The sequence below is a fragment of the Pholcus phalangioides genome, unplaced genomic scaffold, assembly GCF_987345545.1.
Source record: "Pholcus phalangioides strain wild (caught in Gottingen) unplaced genomic scaffold, Ppha-v1.0 ptg000040l_1, whole genome shotgun sequence".
In the NCBI taxonomy this organism is placed as follows: Eukaryota; Metazoa; Arthropoda; class Arachnida; order Araneae; family Pholcidae; genus Pholcus; species Pholcus phalangioides.
This window is the reverse complement of record NW_028301626.1, coordinates 4230931-4244948: the sequence shown is the minus strand read 5'-3', so window position 1 is coordinate 4244948 and position 14018 is coordinate 4230931. Positions and strand designations below refer to the sequence as shown.

The 14018-nt window shown below is 38.7% G+C and overlaps 1 protein-coding gene across 1 annotated transcript; it reads right to left on the bottom strand.

The window, feature by feature from the left end:
- Window positions 1-7201: 7201 nt before the first annotated feature.
- LOC149065292 (uncharacterized) lies at window positions 7202-13273 on the bottom strand. The gene is made up of 2 exons (XM_089254208.1): window positions 11682-13273; window positions 7202-7710 (listed from the first exon to the last, which is right to left on the bottom strand). The coding sequence occupies exons 1-2, from the start codon at window positions 13143-13145 to the stop codon at window positions 7696-7698; spliced, it is 1479 nt and encodes a 492-aa protein (XP_089110334.1). The 5' UTR covers window positions 13146-13273; the 3' UTR covers window positions 7202-7695.
- Window positions 13274-14018: the final 745 nt, after the last annotated feature.

Genomic DNA, 14018 nt, shown 5'->3' with positions numbered 1-14018 from the left:
TCAATCCATGACCACCCCGCTGATATTCTATCGACCAATTCTCAATGACACTGAGTCTCATTTACCCGGTGTTTTTTGTTGTACTTGTTTTTTTTGGTTTTTTTTTTGCTATATAGTTTACAACCGATTGTTTCAGTCTAATATTGACGGACATGTTTTGTATTTTTATTTATTGATATACATCGTTAATTGGTAACTTTTCTGTACAATATTGAAAAAGATTAGAGATGCATTTGAATCGTTGCTCAATATAATTGTTATTGTCGTAATAAAGGTCATAACTTTCAGGCTGTTGGGGCGTGTTCTGGGCTTTGAAGCAGACGTTTAGTCCACTGCCGCAATGGACATCTTCCGTGCAGCTTTCTGCTAGCAAGGAGACGAAACGACCTCCTTTGATGACCATTATCCACTCCCACTTTTTGCTAGAGATGTGGAAGGATCAACCTCATCGTTGTGACATTGAGGCCTTGTGTCCCTGTTGGTGGGACATGGCATCTTCTGATTGGGTGGGTGGGGATCGGAATCCAAAAGAGTCTGCTTTCTAACTGTTGGGTGCCATGCCTTGCTCAAGCACAGCCCTTCATAGAAAATCAGCTCTTCCGATCTCCATTCAAATTTGAAGACTGATCCCCACCCATCCAATTGATAGCCGCTACGTCCCATCAACATCACAATGACGAGGTTGGTCCTTCCATACCATATCTTCAGAAAAAGTGTCAGTGGATATCTCCCTGATTGTGTCGAAAACGGCACTGATGATGTCCACCGCAGTAGTGGATGAAACATCTGCATCAAAGAAGCCTGGAACATGGTATAACAGCCAGAAAGGTATGCACCTTATTATAATTATCGTTTCTCAGTTATTTATTCACCGCATTCACTGGCGAGCAAGACACTCTCTTTTGAGAATAGGCCTGAAAAAAAACTGGGTTTGTGTGCGTACAATAAATATAGTAGACTCTTGCTAATCCCTGGTACATATCATACCAGGGTGTGCCGAATTACTGAAAGTTAATTGAAAAAGCCCATTTAAATCGAGGGTGCTCAACCTTTAGAAGGTCTTGGGTCACTTCTCTCATTGGTTGGCAAACGTGCCGCGGGCCACTTAAGTGATCTGTAAGGGCACTGCAGATTGTGTGGGTGATCTCTAAATATGTCACGCACCACTTGAGTGATCTGGAAATGTGTCACAGGTCACTCAAGTGATTTGTGAATATGCCAGAGGTCACTCAAGTGATCTGTTAATGTGCTGAAGGTCACTTAAGCGATCCTGGAAGATGCTATGGGCCACTTAGGTATGCTAAAGGCATCTGGGCCTGTGCCTAAAAAGGCCACCTGTTTTATGGCCCTGGGCATGTGCCCTGTTTGCCCATGCAAGAAACATCAATTGTAACCAGGGTCATAGCATGCGTTCTTAGGGAAGACTTTTTTGGGACCCCCTTAAGAGGGAAAAAAATTATGTTAAATGAATGTTCATTATCCCTGAGGCTCCCTCGCACTGCTCTGGTTGCCCCAGCCTAGTTACGGCCCTGATTGTAACAACATACGAGAGGGTACACAAGCGTCCTATCAACATTTTAGGAGCCTACATCTAACACACATTTACACTCATTACGCAGGCTTCCTACTCTGAATACACATGGTAGCCTACATGGGCACATGACTTTCACTTATAGTAGGGAGTGAGTGAGCCTTGTACAGAGATAAGTATAAGCACACACTACACTGCTTCTATGCATTTCGGAAAAGGCGGAGGGAAGTATTTATCAGATGAAAGGCTGGTAACCACTCGGTTGGAGTGGATTGCAGGCGTGGATACAGAGCAACATGATAAGAGGGGCAGCAACTTATTGTGTAGATTAGTTGGAGACACAAATTTTTCTCCGTTTTATTGTGTTCTTGAAGAGGGAGGGGATGATCATCTGGATCAACGCCTGGTGTATTCGAGGAGCGTGTCTTACATACCAGTGATTACGGTTTGAGGTATATTTTGTTTTTACTAAATTGAAATTCTTCCAATACCATGTAGTGTGTTTGTTTTCTTAAAGTTATGTTGTTGTCGATTGGGGGGGGGGTGAATACAGTAAATTCTCGTTCAAGGGAAAAAAAACCAGCGGAAGACAAGTGAGAACAAAAATTTATCGCAAAAAAAAAGTTTTGTATGAGCTTTAGGATGTAGATCCCGATTTAGATTTAAAATTGGGGGAGTGGAGCCTCTCGAATGCCTCCATGATTTGGGTAAATCGTAGCTGATGCATGTTGCTGAAATTTGGGTGAAACTTATAAATGCAAAAATCAAACAGGTTCCAGTTTATTTTACCTCAACATGCTTAAAACGGCTGTGGTGTGAGATATGAGCTATCACAAGAGAGTACTCCAATTTATTATAATTGAACGACAAACAGTCGACGCTCATTATAATGACTACCATCATTTCGTAAAAAACAGACGTTATATTGGATGGTGGTTATATGAAAGGGATGTAATGATACTCGTTATGAAGAAAAATTTAGGAATAATCCTACTGGTCATTGTAATAGTTTTATAGTGAGCTTTGACTGTATAGTCAACCACGGGTGTAACGACTATCAAGGAACTGATGGTTCTCAGCTTGTTATACATGGAAGAAATATTCCAATAAAAAAAAGGAAAATCTAAAGAGCCTAAAATGTTTGTTGTATTAATCCGTCTGATGTTTTTCAACAGATTAAGCGAGGATAGTAAAGTGGAACCTGTGTGAAACGGGAAGTCATGAGACTGAATTATCCGTTTCACAAAGATGGATGTTAAAGCTAACAATCATTGATGGGGGGGGGGGGGAGACTCTCTTTTGATTCCATTAAAGACAGGTTTCACTGTACTAGGACATCAATATCTTTCTCGAGACCATTCATGAAAAGCGAGAAATTACTGTATTTTAAAAAAAAACTTTTGGATTTCTTTGATTTTTTAGACAATCGAAAATATGTTGTAATTGATGCACATTGTTATTAACGTGAAACTAGTACAAATCTGATCGGGGAAAAAATGTTGCAAAATATTATTTCCACACATTGAAATACTCCAAATGAGATACTGCTCGAAAATTAATTTGGGGCATTATATGTATGACGAGGATGTTATATACAGTTGACGCTCGTTATGACCCCTAGTGTCCTGTCAGAAATGGACGTTATAATGAAAACATTTGGGACTTATCCTACTTTGCATTGTAATGGAATGGTCGCAATAACGTAAGGCAGTTATAACGAGTGTTGACTGTATTATAAAATGTTTAATCTTGACTGTGTATTTCATTGTTTTTTTTTAATTTTTTGTTTTGAAGAATTGTTACACTATGGCCGCAAATAATAGTGTTTGACCATTTTCGAGCAAACCAAAGAGAGAGACAGAGAAAAAAAAGTACTATTCTTGTCATGTTGAATATTTTTTTTAAATTAGATATAGGAATAAAACAAATGTTTCAAATTACCGTTGAGTTGTTTTTCTTCGTTTGCTAAAAAAGTGTGAAAGATGGGCTTGAAAGCTGTCATGTGGAAATGCTCAATTCTCTCCAGCTGGCGAAAGGTGTTTGCAAAGAAGTATCAATCCACACCCGTCTTGCCATGGTATATACCATCTTGGTAAAAACATCGATAAGTCTCCTATGCTTTCGGAAGTTGGGGGAACAGTATCAGATAAAAGGTTGGTAACTACTGGGTTCAATTCACTTGGACCCAGTAGAATCACCATGCACAAGCACGGATGCAGAGTGATGTGATGATAGGGGCAACTTTTTTATTGCATGGGTGAGTTGGAGACCTTTTTCCAGTTTTGTATTTTCTTGGAGGGAGGGCGATGATCATCTGGATCTACACCTCTTGTATTTGAGGGTGTGTATCTTACATACCAGTGATTACGGTATATTTTGTTTCTACTATAATTGAAATTCCCCTAAATATTTCCCCCCCCCCCCTCGGTTTTTACCACCTTCAGAGAGAAAAAAAAAATCACTTTCTGTCATTCTTCCTGAATGAAATTAATAATTTTAAGACACTGTTCCTTAAAAAAACAGCATTAAAATTAATACTACTTACAAACGCACATATTAAAGTATGTCATACTCATTCGATCATATTTTTCTGTAGTTAGAAATTTTCTTGCCATAAAGATTACCAGCCTATGATGAGAATGTGAGACTTATTAAAACGGAAAGAAGTATATGTAGGCCTATATATGTTATAAATTTTACTCTAAGCAAAGTATCTGTTTATAAATAGTGATAGATTTATGCAGGGTTATGGCGATTTAAAAAACGTCATTTTTGATTTAAATCAAAAAATTCATTTTTTTTTTTTGCATAACTTCAATGATATTGAAATGAATGTAACCTGGTATTGTTTGCATGTTAATGATATGTTATAAAATTTATGATTAAAAGAAGTATAGGAGATCCTTTTTGGGGTAAATATAGACTTGAACTTAATCCCTAGATACACAGTGCAGAAATAAAGCTGCTCCATTTCTAGATTTTGTGCATGAGAAAAATACAGGGAGTTCAACTAAACTGCACTAAGTAGGCATTATGGTTCCCCCCCATTAAAAAATAGGAATTTTTTATATAGTGTCTTGAATTCTGTGCCCTAAATGATGATTCAAAATAATAGATGATGTACTAACGTAAATACCATTGGACTTACTTTATACCACTTTACTTTTCATATTAAAATTTTGAGTTTGCTCATTTTTTTTAACAAAACTCGTTAAATTTAAAAGAATAAAAATGTGTAAACGACATTAAGTAACTTTATGCAAGTCGGAAACACATCCACCAATTTTGCAAGAAAAAATCTTAATAGGATTTGTTTTATTTAGTTGATGCTGAATGGCCCTTTGGTTGTATATCCAGTGAATTGAGTTGCCACCACTCGTTCACTTTAATGGGGGGGGGGGGGGGTTTCATGAATAAAAGCACATTTTCTCTATAAAAAAAATGTTAATCCATGAAGTTAATTCGGGCTTGATGACCTTTCATGTTACATAAACACAGGTTTTTGTTGTTCAATTTTTTGCTCGTAGTTTATTCATTAATGCTTAATTAAATTTGAGGAAAAACGCAGTCAGGTGATATGAAAAGAGCCCCCAAGCTCTCTTCCCTAGCTTCATTTCCCATGATTAGTAATTTTAGCCAATTGGCTATATTAACAATTCATGTACCTTTAACAACATTTTGATAATGATTGGTGATTTAAAGAGAGAGGGATTTTTCTTAGGGGTCGTTCAAGCATTACGTAAGCAAATTTTTAGCCATTCTTGATCCCCCCCGTCAGCTCTGCCTCTCTGAATCCTAACTCATATTTTCATAAAGGGTGGTTGATGACGTAAGCATTATCCAAACCCCCCCCCCCCCATCAAAAGTCAGCAAATTGGAAACACCCTTCCCCCAACGATGATGACGTAATACTTGAATGGCCCCTTAGAAAGAAGTCGCATCACTTCTTTTCTTTCAGAGTTCACCTCAGCATAATATCCAGAAAATAACTGTTTCCTTGATATCTCTTGGGCTGAGAAAAAGCCATCTATCTCTTTATAAACTAGTTTCCCAACCGATCTTCCATCGCCCCCAATGCAATCTAACCCATAGGATCTTATGTTATACCCGTAGCTTCCACCGCCCCAAGGGGGCTTTAATGCCCACGTTGGGAATCACTGCTTTTAACTGTCCCACCCAGGTGCCATTTCCTGAAGTTAAAAGCCTTATTCACACGGCACGAGTACAGCGAAACCCCTCTTTTGCAGATATACTGGTGGGATAAAATATTTTCATCAAAAGAGGGGTGACCGTTAGTCATGGGGGTTAAATTATTAAGGGAAATTATTTGGCTGTATAAAGTAGGAGTGACTTAAGAGAGGTTTTACTGTACATAAGAGTATGTAGCCCGTCAGTCAGTCCAACAAGGTTGGCCACGAGTGTTTTATTACATTGTTATACAGTAGATATGCTGCCCATTGGAATCACAGATAGCGTTATCATTGGGGCGTTGTCATCACTATCCGACAAATATAACATGACAAAAAATTTGGTTCAGTTATCACGACTTCGGTTTAGATATTTTTTTCATCATGCATATTTTGAAGCTAAGGTTAAACAAGACTCATTCCCTAAAAGTTATTGTTAATGTGCAAGGTCAGAAGGCTCCCTTGTTGACAAAAATTTCCGTATTCAATTCGGGCCACAATAGTTGATTCATATACATGCAGTGTCAATTCTGCTTTTCTATAGCGAAGGTATGTGAAGTAAAAAAAAAATCTTTTTTTTTTCCTTCAACAAGGGAATCTATAGAACGTGCCTCACATTGAAAAAATTATAATTTGCGATACAAATCGGACAGCCTTATTGCGACTCCTCACAATTTCAGAATATAAATAAGAAAGGTTTAAATCTTAAGGCTGGGTGCACACTGGTTAGACAAGAGAAGCGAAGTTCACATTGATATGTATGGTGCAACATTTAAATTTTTTCTCTGACTAACCAGTATGCATTGCTGCTGTGGTGGTTGGGTGGTCATAGTGATGAACCCCACAGTGGTTCCAAACTTTGAGATGCCAGCCGATCTCGCCACTGAGAGCAACAGGCCTACAGTGGTGCAAATATTCAATCATTACACTTCACTTTCAAAATATAGATGGCAGCACTGCACTCAGAATGTTAGATTCACACTTCCGGCACAACTCAATCAGTAGTAAATTGTCCATGCCGATAGACTGGAGCTGTGCTCGATTTGAAAGAAAGAAACCGGTGTACGTTGTGCCATACAAATCAACATGAACAACAGTGACTAAGCTTGTCTAAAGCAGTCTCGGTTTGTTTAATTGCTGTGCGCCCAGCCTAAAAAAAGGGCGGGGAGAGAAAACCATTTTATAAAAAAATGTATAGTTCAACATTTTTGAAACCTGCTTTGTGGGAAAGAAAAATTTAGTCCTGATTCTACCAAATGGGACATAGTGTCATTGTAATTAAGGCCGAAATTCCCTTCGGGTAGTGATTAGGAAAACACCCCCCCCCCCCAAGTATTGATATGATCACATTAAGTGGCATGCACTGTATAACCCTATATACTGTATTTTATTTAATTTAGTGTAATGAAACCTGACGTCCCTTGGACATTTGAAGCAATAAGTGTTCACACAGCATACAAAGGAGTAAATCTGGCCATTCTGATTCAAAATTAACATTTTATTGGCGCTTTATACTATAAGGCAAATTCTTACCCGTGTTGCAGAACGTAGTATTTTATTTTGAATACATCTAAATAAAAGAAAAAAAATTACTCATGCTATCAAACAGACATCTGACTTGGCTTTGGCCGCAGTCATTCATTCGAAACACAGGATATGGGGGAAGGGGGATAAGGAGCAGCAAATAATATAACACATTCAAAATTGAGCGGAGAAGGCATCTACACAGATGTTTCGAACAACAAAAAAATATATATTTCTTTGCATTATATCCAATGCATAAGAAAAATAAATATAATATTTTAAATATGTAAAAAAAAAAAAACGAAAAAACAATAGTAATGAGTTACAACTGGCTCTTAAAGCATGGATAACAGTTCGGTACAAAACAGATAAAAAAATAACATCACATATTGTTTTCTCACTGGTGTTGACAGGTTTCGTTTGTCTCCTCTCCCTCCATAAACATCTTTGCTATTACTTTTTCTTCTCCTGAAATTAAAGAATAAACGAAATCAATCAGAACTAACAATTGGAATTTTGCTTCATGGATAACGACGAAGAAAAATGTGTATGTTAACTATATTTCCTCAAGAGAAATAAAATCTGTAGTGGTAAAGACACTTTATAATGCTGATGCTGATTTTTGCATCATCTTAAGGATGATGCCGATTTATTTACAGAACAACAATTTACATGTATTTACAACCTTATCAGAGAGCTAACAACTTTCTCACAAAGTTCAATCACAACTGACTTTTCATCCAGTCTCTCCTCGTGATCACCTCACTATTTATAGCTCTGGTCGAAACTTTGAGAAAAAGAATATTTCACAAATTTCTATTTCATAGTATCAGATTTGTGGCGTCACTGTCTGGAGGTGCAAAAGCCTCAGGAATGTTCTCCGCCAATCGCACGTCTTTGCGCTAAACTGAAACTGGTATCAACTGCTGTTGCCAACAGATTTCAATATTTTTGAGAGCCATCGAACAAATCGTGCCAACTATCATCTATAGATCGTAAAAGTATTCTTATTACTTGAATTACTTTCTTGGAACAGAATATCAGCATTTTGGTTTGAGAAAGTGTCATCAACTGGCTATGTTAAAATTTAGAGATGACTGCTTCTCTGATTTTGACACAAAATATCATTATGTCTGGGTATGGGAGTCTCTTGATCAACGGCACAATATGAACCCGACTATCCAAAATGACACACTTTTGCTCTTTGGAATTATAAGGATCTGCGTAGCCTAGTCGTATGAAATTTCTAGGTGCAATTACGAGTTGGTATCCACTTTGAAAAAAGTTGTGGCTGTAAGCAGAACACCAAATATGCATTCAGCTATAAATACTGAGGGCACAAAAAGGCGACTTGTCAAACCAGGTGGCGGCAAGAAACGGCGTAAAAAATACTCATAACAAACTTTGAGAGCATGGCCAATTACTATCGTCACTAGAAATAATCAGGGCTCCCACTTAAAAAATGAGAAAAAATAGGAAAACGCAGGACTAAAAAATAGGATGGAAACCCCTCTTGGACAACATAATCATAGCATAATGGAAAAAAATCCCTAAAAAAATTTTTTTTTAATTTTGAATTAACTTTTTTTTTATAGCATTATTTCAGTATCCTGTAAGATTGACTCAAGCCGAAGCAAAATGACAAATGACTTCGTTACAAAACCAATTTTTGGCCAAAACAGTGTACAGTCAAACCTCGTTAATGAGTCACTCTTGGGAAAGCAAAAATATGACTTGATAAACGGAGTGACTCGTTAAACAGAGTAAGCCATAGCTGTGCCAATTCCTGCATGAAGATAATTGGGACTTCCAAAAAGTGATCCGGTAAGCGGAGTGACGTGTTAACCAGGTGACGCACTAACAAGGTTTGACTGTACTAGCAACCACAGATAATTCTTTTCTGCTGTCTCTCCTCATATATATATTACATTCTTTTTCCAGTCTTCCAAAGTGCAGAGCTTGTCAACTCTCTTCGACAATGCACAGCCAATTTTGAAGATGTACGTTTTTTAAGAATGCGCATTTTATTAAACGCTGGCTGACTTTTTAATAAAATTCCTTCGAGATCACTTTCAAAAGAACAGCGAAAAATGTGTAGATTACAAGATCCGATGTAAACAAAACAAAGTGAACCAGATAGTTTTACTGCGTTGTCCATAATTTTTTAAAGGGATTTGTTCACATTTTACTGTTCAATGTCAGCGTAATTGCTTTTGACAAATGAAGCACTTTCATTTCTAGCTTTTTGCCGAGCATTGTTAATATTGTTTATGCCACTTCATGCTTACATGACAAATACAGAAGACAACTGAATGCTATTGGGTAGCATAAGAATCACCAAACCTAAAACAGACCTATGTATCCAACTGCTTTGAAATGCAAACTGTTGCTTCACCTATTTGCACCGTAATTTTGAATGATGAATGTTAGTTACTGTACAAGACCATGAAGTAATAAATACAAACTTATTTTTCCATCCAGACAGAAGTTTTTAATGACTGCTATACTTGTTGAACCCTCAAACTAAGCAAATGAAAAATTAATCAACCAAATGATCTACATACATCCCCTCCCCCCTCAAATAACCTTAAAAATGATATAATTTCTACTTTGGCAGAATCATTAATTGCATTCCCCAACATTTGTAATATATTTGACAATATATCAATGATTTCCTGCTCAATTAAAATCAATTACACAAATTTTGTCTATAGGATTTGGTAAAAAAAATAGGCCAAAAACTAGAAAGTAGGACAAAACCGAGAAAGTAAGACAAAAGTAGGACGAGTGGGAGCCCTGAAATAACGAATGTAAGTGGTCTGATGTTGAAAATTATAGCTTAAATAACACTAAGAAAATCAATTTAATACACAGTAACTTTACCTAGTACGTGGGCCGCATGCTACCCGTTTTAGAATATGAAAGAAAAAGACATGATTCAACATTTTTCTGACGCAGTTTTTCTAAAATCTTATTGAAGAGCTGGGTTTGGGTTCATCATACTTGTTGCCCTTGCACAAGAGGAAATGTCAGTGTGCTCTTGATCATGTAACTGTTTGTTAGCCATCAAATAAAATAAAAGCAAATAAATAAGAGAGTCTGATGTCAAGTGACATCAAAATGTGGAAACAAAACTTAATTTTTACATGAGTTATGCAACTTCAACGAGGTGAATGTGCAAGAATAACGAAAAAAAAATAATTTCTCCGCTGCTCATCATAAATTCCCTTATCAGTAAGAAATCAAAATACTTATTTGACAGAATCATATAGTCTTTTCCATACTCAATTTGACACACCTATTTTACATCTTTGTCATATTATGGGATCACTGAAAAAAGTTTTTGTACTGAGCAATGTAAATAATGTATACCAAGTGTTATTTTTACAGAATTACATCAATTTTTAGCTTATTTTGAAGCCCATTTTACAAATATAGTTTTCCATTATGGATACGCAATTAAACAATATTGAATAAAAGTAGACGAAAAACCCAGGAAAACGAAAACAAATTCCTGTTTTCGCTATGAAACACTGTTTCTTCACAGTATGGGTCAATTTGACCTAGTCCACGGTTCTAGGTATACCGAAAGTGCTGTGGCTCTAGTGTTAAGGAAACGGCCCCCCCATACCTCACACATCCCTGGCAGACAATTCACCGTCCTGACATGAAACCCGCAGCACTATAGCTCACATGTGTGCAAAAGTAACCTGCATCTCTTTTAAATAAGGCTCCCTGAATAAACAATGATCATGGTACAGGAGTCGCAGTAGACAAAATAGAGTCACAACATTGAAGAACGTGCATCAAAGAGTTTATAAACTTTAGGAATGATCAAGTTTTAGAACACTCACAGAATATTGATACCACTGACATCGGTTAATAAATACACAGTGTACCTTTTTTGTTACCAAGTTCCAGGCTATGCTATCTGCTATGGAACATTTTTAAAGACTTTGGGTGTGCCTATCATCCCCCCACCCCAATAATTCTAGCAAAAGGCATACATGCCAAATCAGGTCTGGCAATGAGTCACCAAGCAGCAGTATATTGTGCATTGTGAATTTACCCTACTTATATTTTGGTGATATATACTGGGTGTCTTCCCAACAGCTGCGATTAAATTTTGTTTCAAGCCAGAGTGAAACTGGGTACGAATTGATTATATGACTGATGATTCTATTGCTTTGATCTAGTGCTTGTGCATCTTTGGCTCTCGCTGTTGGTGAGAATGATAGTTTGCACTAGTAGTTGTCAGGGTTAGTAGGGTCTAGAAGAGTTGAAAAAATTTTGAATAATTTTTCTTCGAAAAAAAAAAAAAGTTTGGATGTGACACTTCAGAGTTTTTTTCCAAATTAGTCATGCCCAGGGTAAAGTTCTCACCAAGTTCTCTGCGAGTAGTATCACTATTCCACAAGTGCTTTCAAGTTTGTACTTACATGAAGTGCTAAATGCTTTGTATAGCTCATTTTATATTTGAAACATCTGAGGCACTTTTTACATTGCAACAGCTTCCCATCTTCAGTCACAGAATCAATCGATACCACTTTTGAATCATCTGATGCTGCATTAGAATCATTTGATACAGCTTTGGTATACTTTTTCCTCGACCGAGTCTCCCTTTCAACATTCTCGTTTTCCTCATTGTCACCATGAGAAAGCATGTGCCTATTCAAATCTTCCACCTTAAGGAACTTCTCGTCACATTTCCCACAAAGGAAACACTTCTCAACACGGAGGCAAACCTGTTTTTTCGAACCTGTTTCCACGCCATGATCCCCCAACTTAACCGGTTTATTACCCGCAGTATGACGTATTATGTGCTTCTTCAAGGACGGTTCTGTATCGAACTTGCTGTTGCAGATATTGCATCTGTAATTCTTGCTCCGATGAACTCTCAGATGGATCTTCAGCAACTGTGCACAGGCGAAACCCTCGCAGCAAATACCACACACGAAAAGATTCCTGTCACCGTGGCAATCAGTATGGTACTTCAGACTCTCTTCAGTATCAAACCGCTTATTACATTGACTACATGAGAAACCTTTCTTATCGTGGACTTCCTCAGAATGTTTCTCCAAGCTCGACTGCTTCACGAAGCTCTTGTCACAAAACTTACAATGGGCGGACCTCTTCATATTCTTCGCAGTGCTCTTATTGTGAAACCGCACGTGGATCTTGAGCCCAGCTTTCGTAGGGAAAGTCTGCTTACATTTGCCGCAAACGTACAACAACAGCTGCTTCGAGAATGAAACCCGCTCCGAGACGCCAGATGCAGTCGCAGCACTTCCGGATGTCCCGTTGCTGGAATGGTCCAGCATGTGGTAATCCAATTGGTCCTTCCAAAGGAACCGCTCCCTGCACATCTTACACGAGTACGGTCTATTCACAGAGTGGACCACATCTTGATGAGTCGAGGAATGCTGCTCCAGTTCCTCTGGGTCCCGGAACCGCTTGTCGCAGGTCCCACAAGCTAGCGGGAGCTCCCTCCAGTGGACATTCATGTGGTAAGCTAGGATCGTTTTAGAACTGAAACGTGTGTGGCACACCTCACATAAGAAAGGTTTCTTGCTCGAATGGACGGCCTTGATATGCTTTCTCAAGGCAACGGGTGCGAAAGTTTTGTCACAGTTCGGACACGGGGTCTTCTCGCCAGTATTTGAACTCGTTCTGTCGTGAATGCGCAAGTGTCCAGCAAGCTCCAGCCTCGTGGCGAATTCCTTGTTGCAATGCTCGCACGCGAAATAGGACTCGTCCTCATCCTCGTCGTCTGTTTCGATTCCTTCATCGTTCCAGTGCTCCTCCAGCAAATGATTGGTCAATGCGTCTTTCCAATGGAAGCTATCATTGCACATTTTGCACGTGAAAGGTCGGTCGACGGCAAGAATGGACTTTCCACTCATCGTTTACATTCAGTGTAGGTCTAGGATAGGAAACACACACACGCATGCGGCAACACGGTCGCTTGAAATTGCAGACGATTGGCGCTTCCTAAAATTAATTGGTTTGCCCAACTGAAAATTTCAAACACATGGTCGGCCGGAGCCGAAGCATCTTCCTTCGTTCTTCAAGAATAGTCCTAACAGTTGAAGCGCTATCTAGTGATACATATTTAAACTATGTGAATGGGGATGAAATTACATAGCTTTTTTTTTAATCGATTGTCTGTCTATTTTGCGGTCATTTTGGTCCGACTCCCAAAACATCAGTTGTCCCATTCTAAAGAAATTTTTGGCTACGCCATGGCCCCCACATCCTGGAGCGGGGTCCCTAGGCTGGGATCTTTTGCGGGCCCTCCGGTCAGACTTTTCACTGGCCCCTTCTACAGTTAATTAATAGCGTGAAAAAGCAAAAAATAATTAGAACTGTCCCGGGCCCCAGGGCTAGAGCCATGGCCCCCACATCCTGAAGCAGGGCCCCTAGGCTGGGATCTTTTACGGGCCCCCCGACCACTTTCTCGGGGGCCCCCTTTATGATGAATTTATAGTGTGAAAAAACAAAAAAATGATTAAAATCCTCCCAGGCCGCAGGGCTGGAGCCTTGTTAGCCCCCTCTTTGTGGGGGCCATGGGCTACGGTCCTGCATGAGCTCATTGGGTTATAAGCTCGGAGGCCTCCAGAGCATAAAGGGCCTCGTGATAATGAGATATTTGTAGCTATAATTACTGTGATTTCCAAGAGAAAGCAAATATTTTTAGATAATTAGAGGCCCCAGACACAGGGCCGCCATTTCAACTTTCCAGAGGGGGGGGGGACAAAGAACATATACTCAATGCT

Coding starts and splice junctions, on each gene's coding strand:
- LOC149065292 (XM_089254208.1), bottom strand. CDS start 13,145: ATGAGTGGAAAGTCCATTCTTGCCGTCGACCGACCTTTCACGTGCAAA.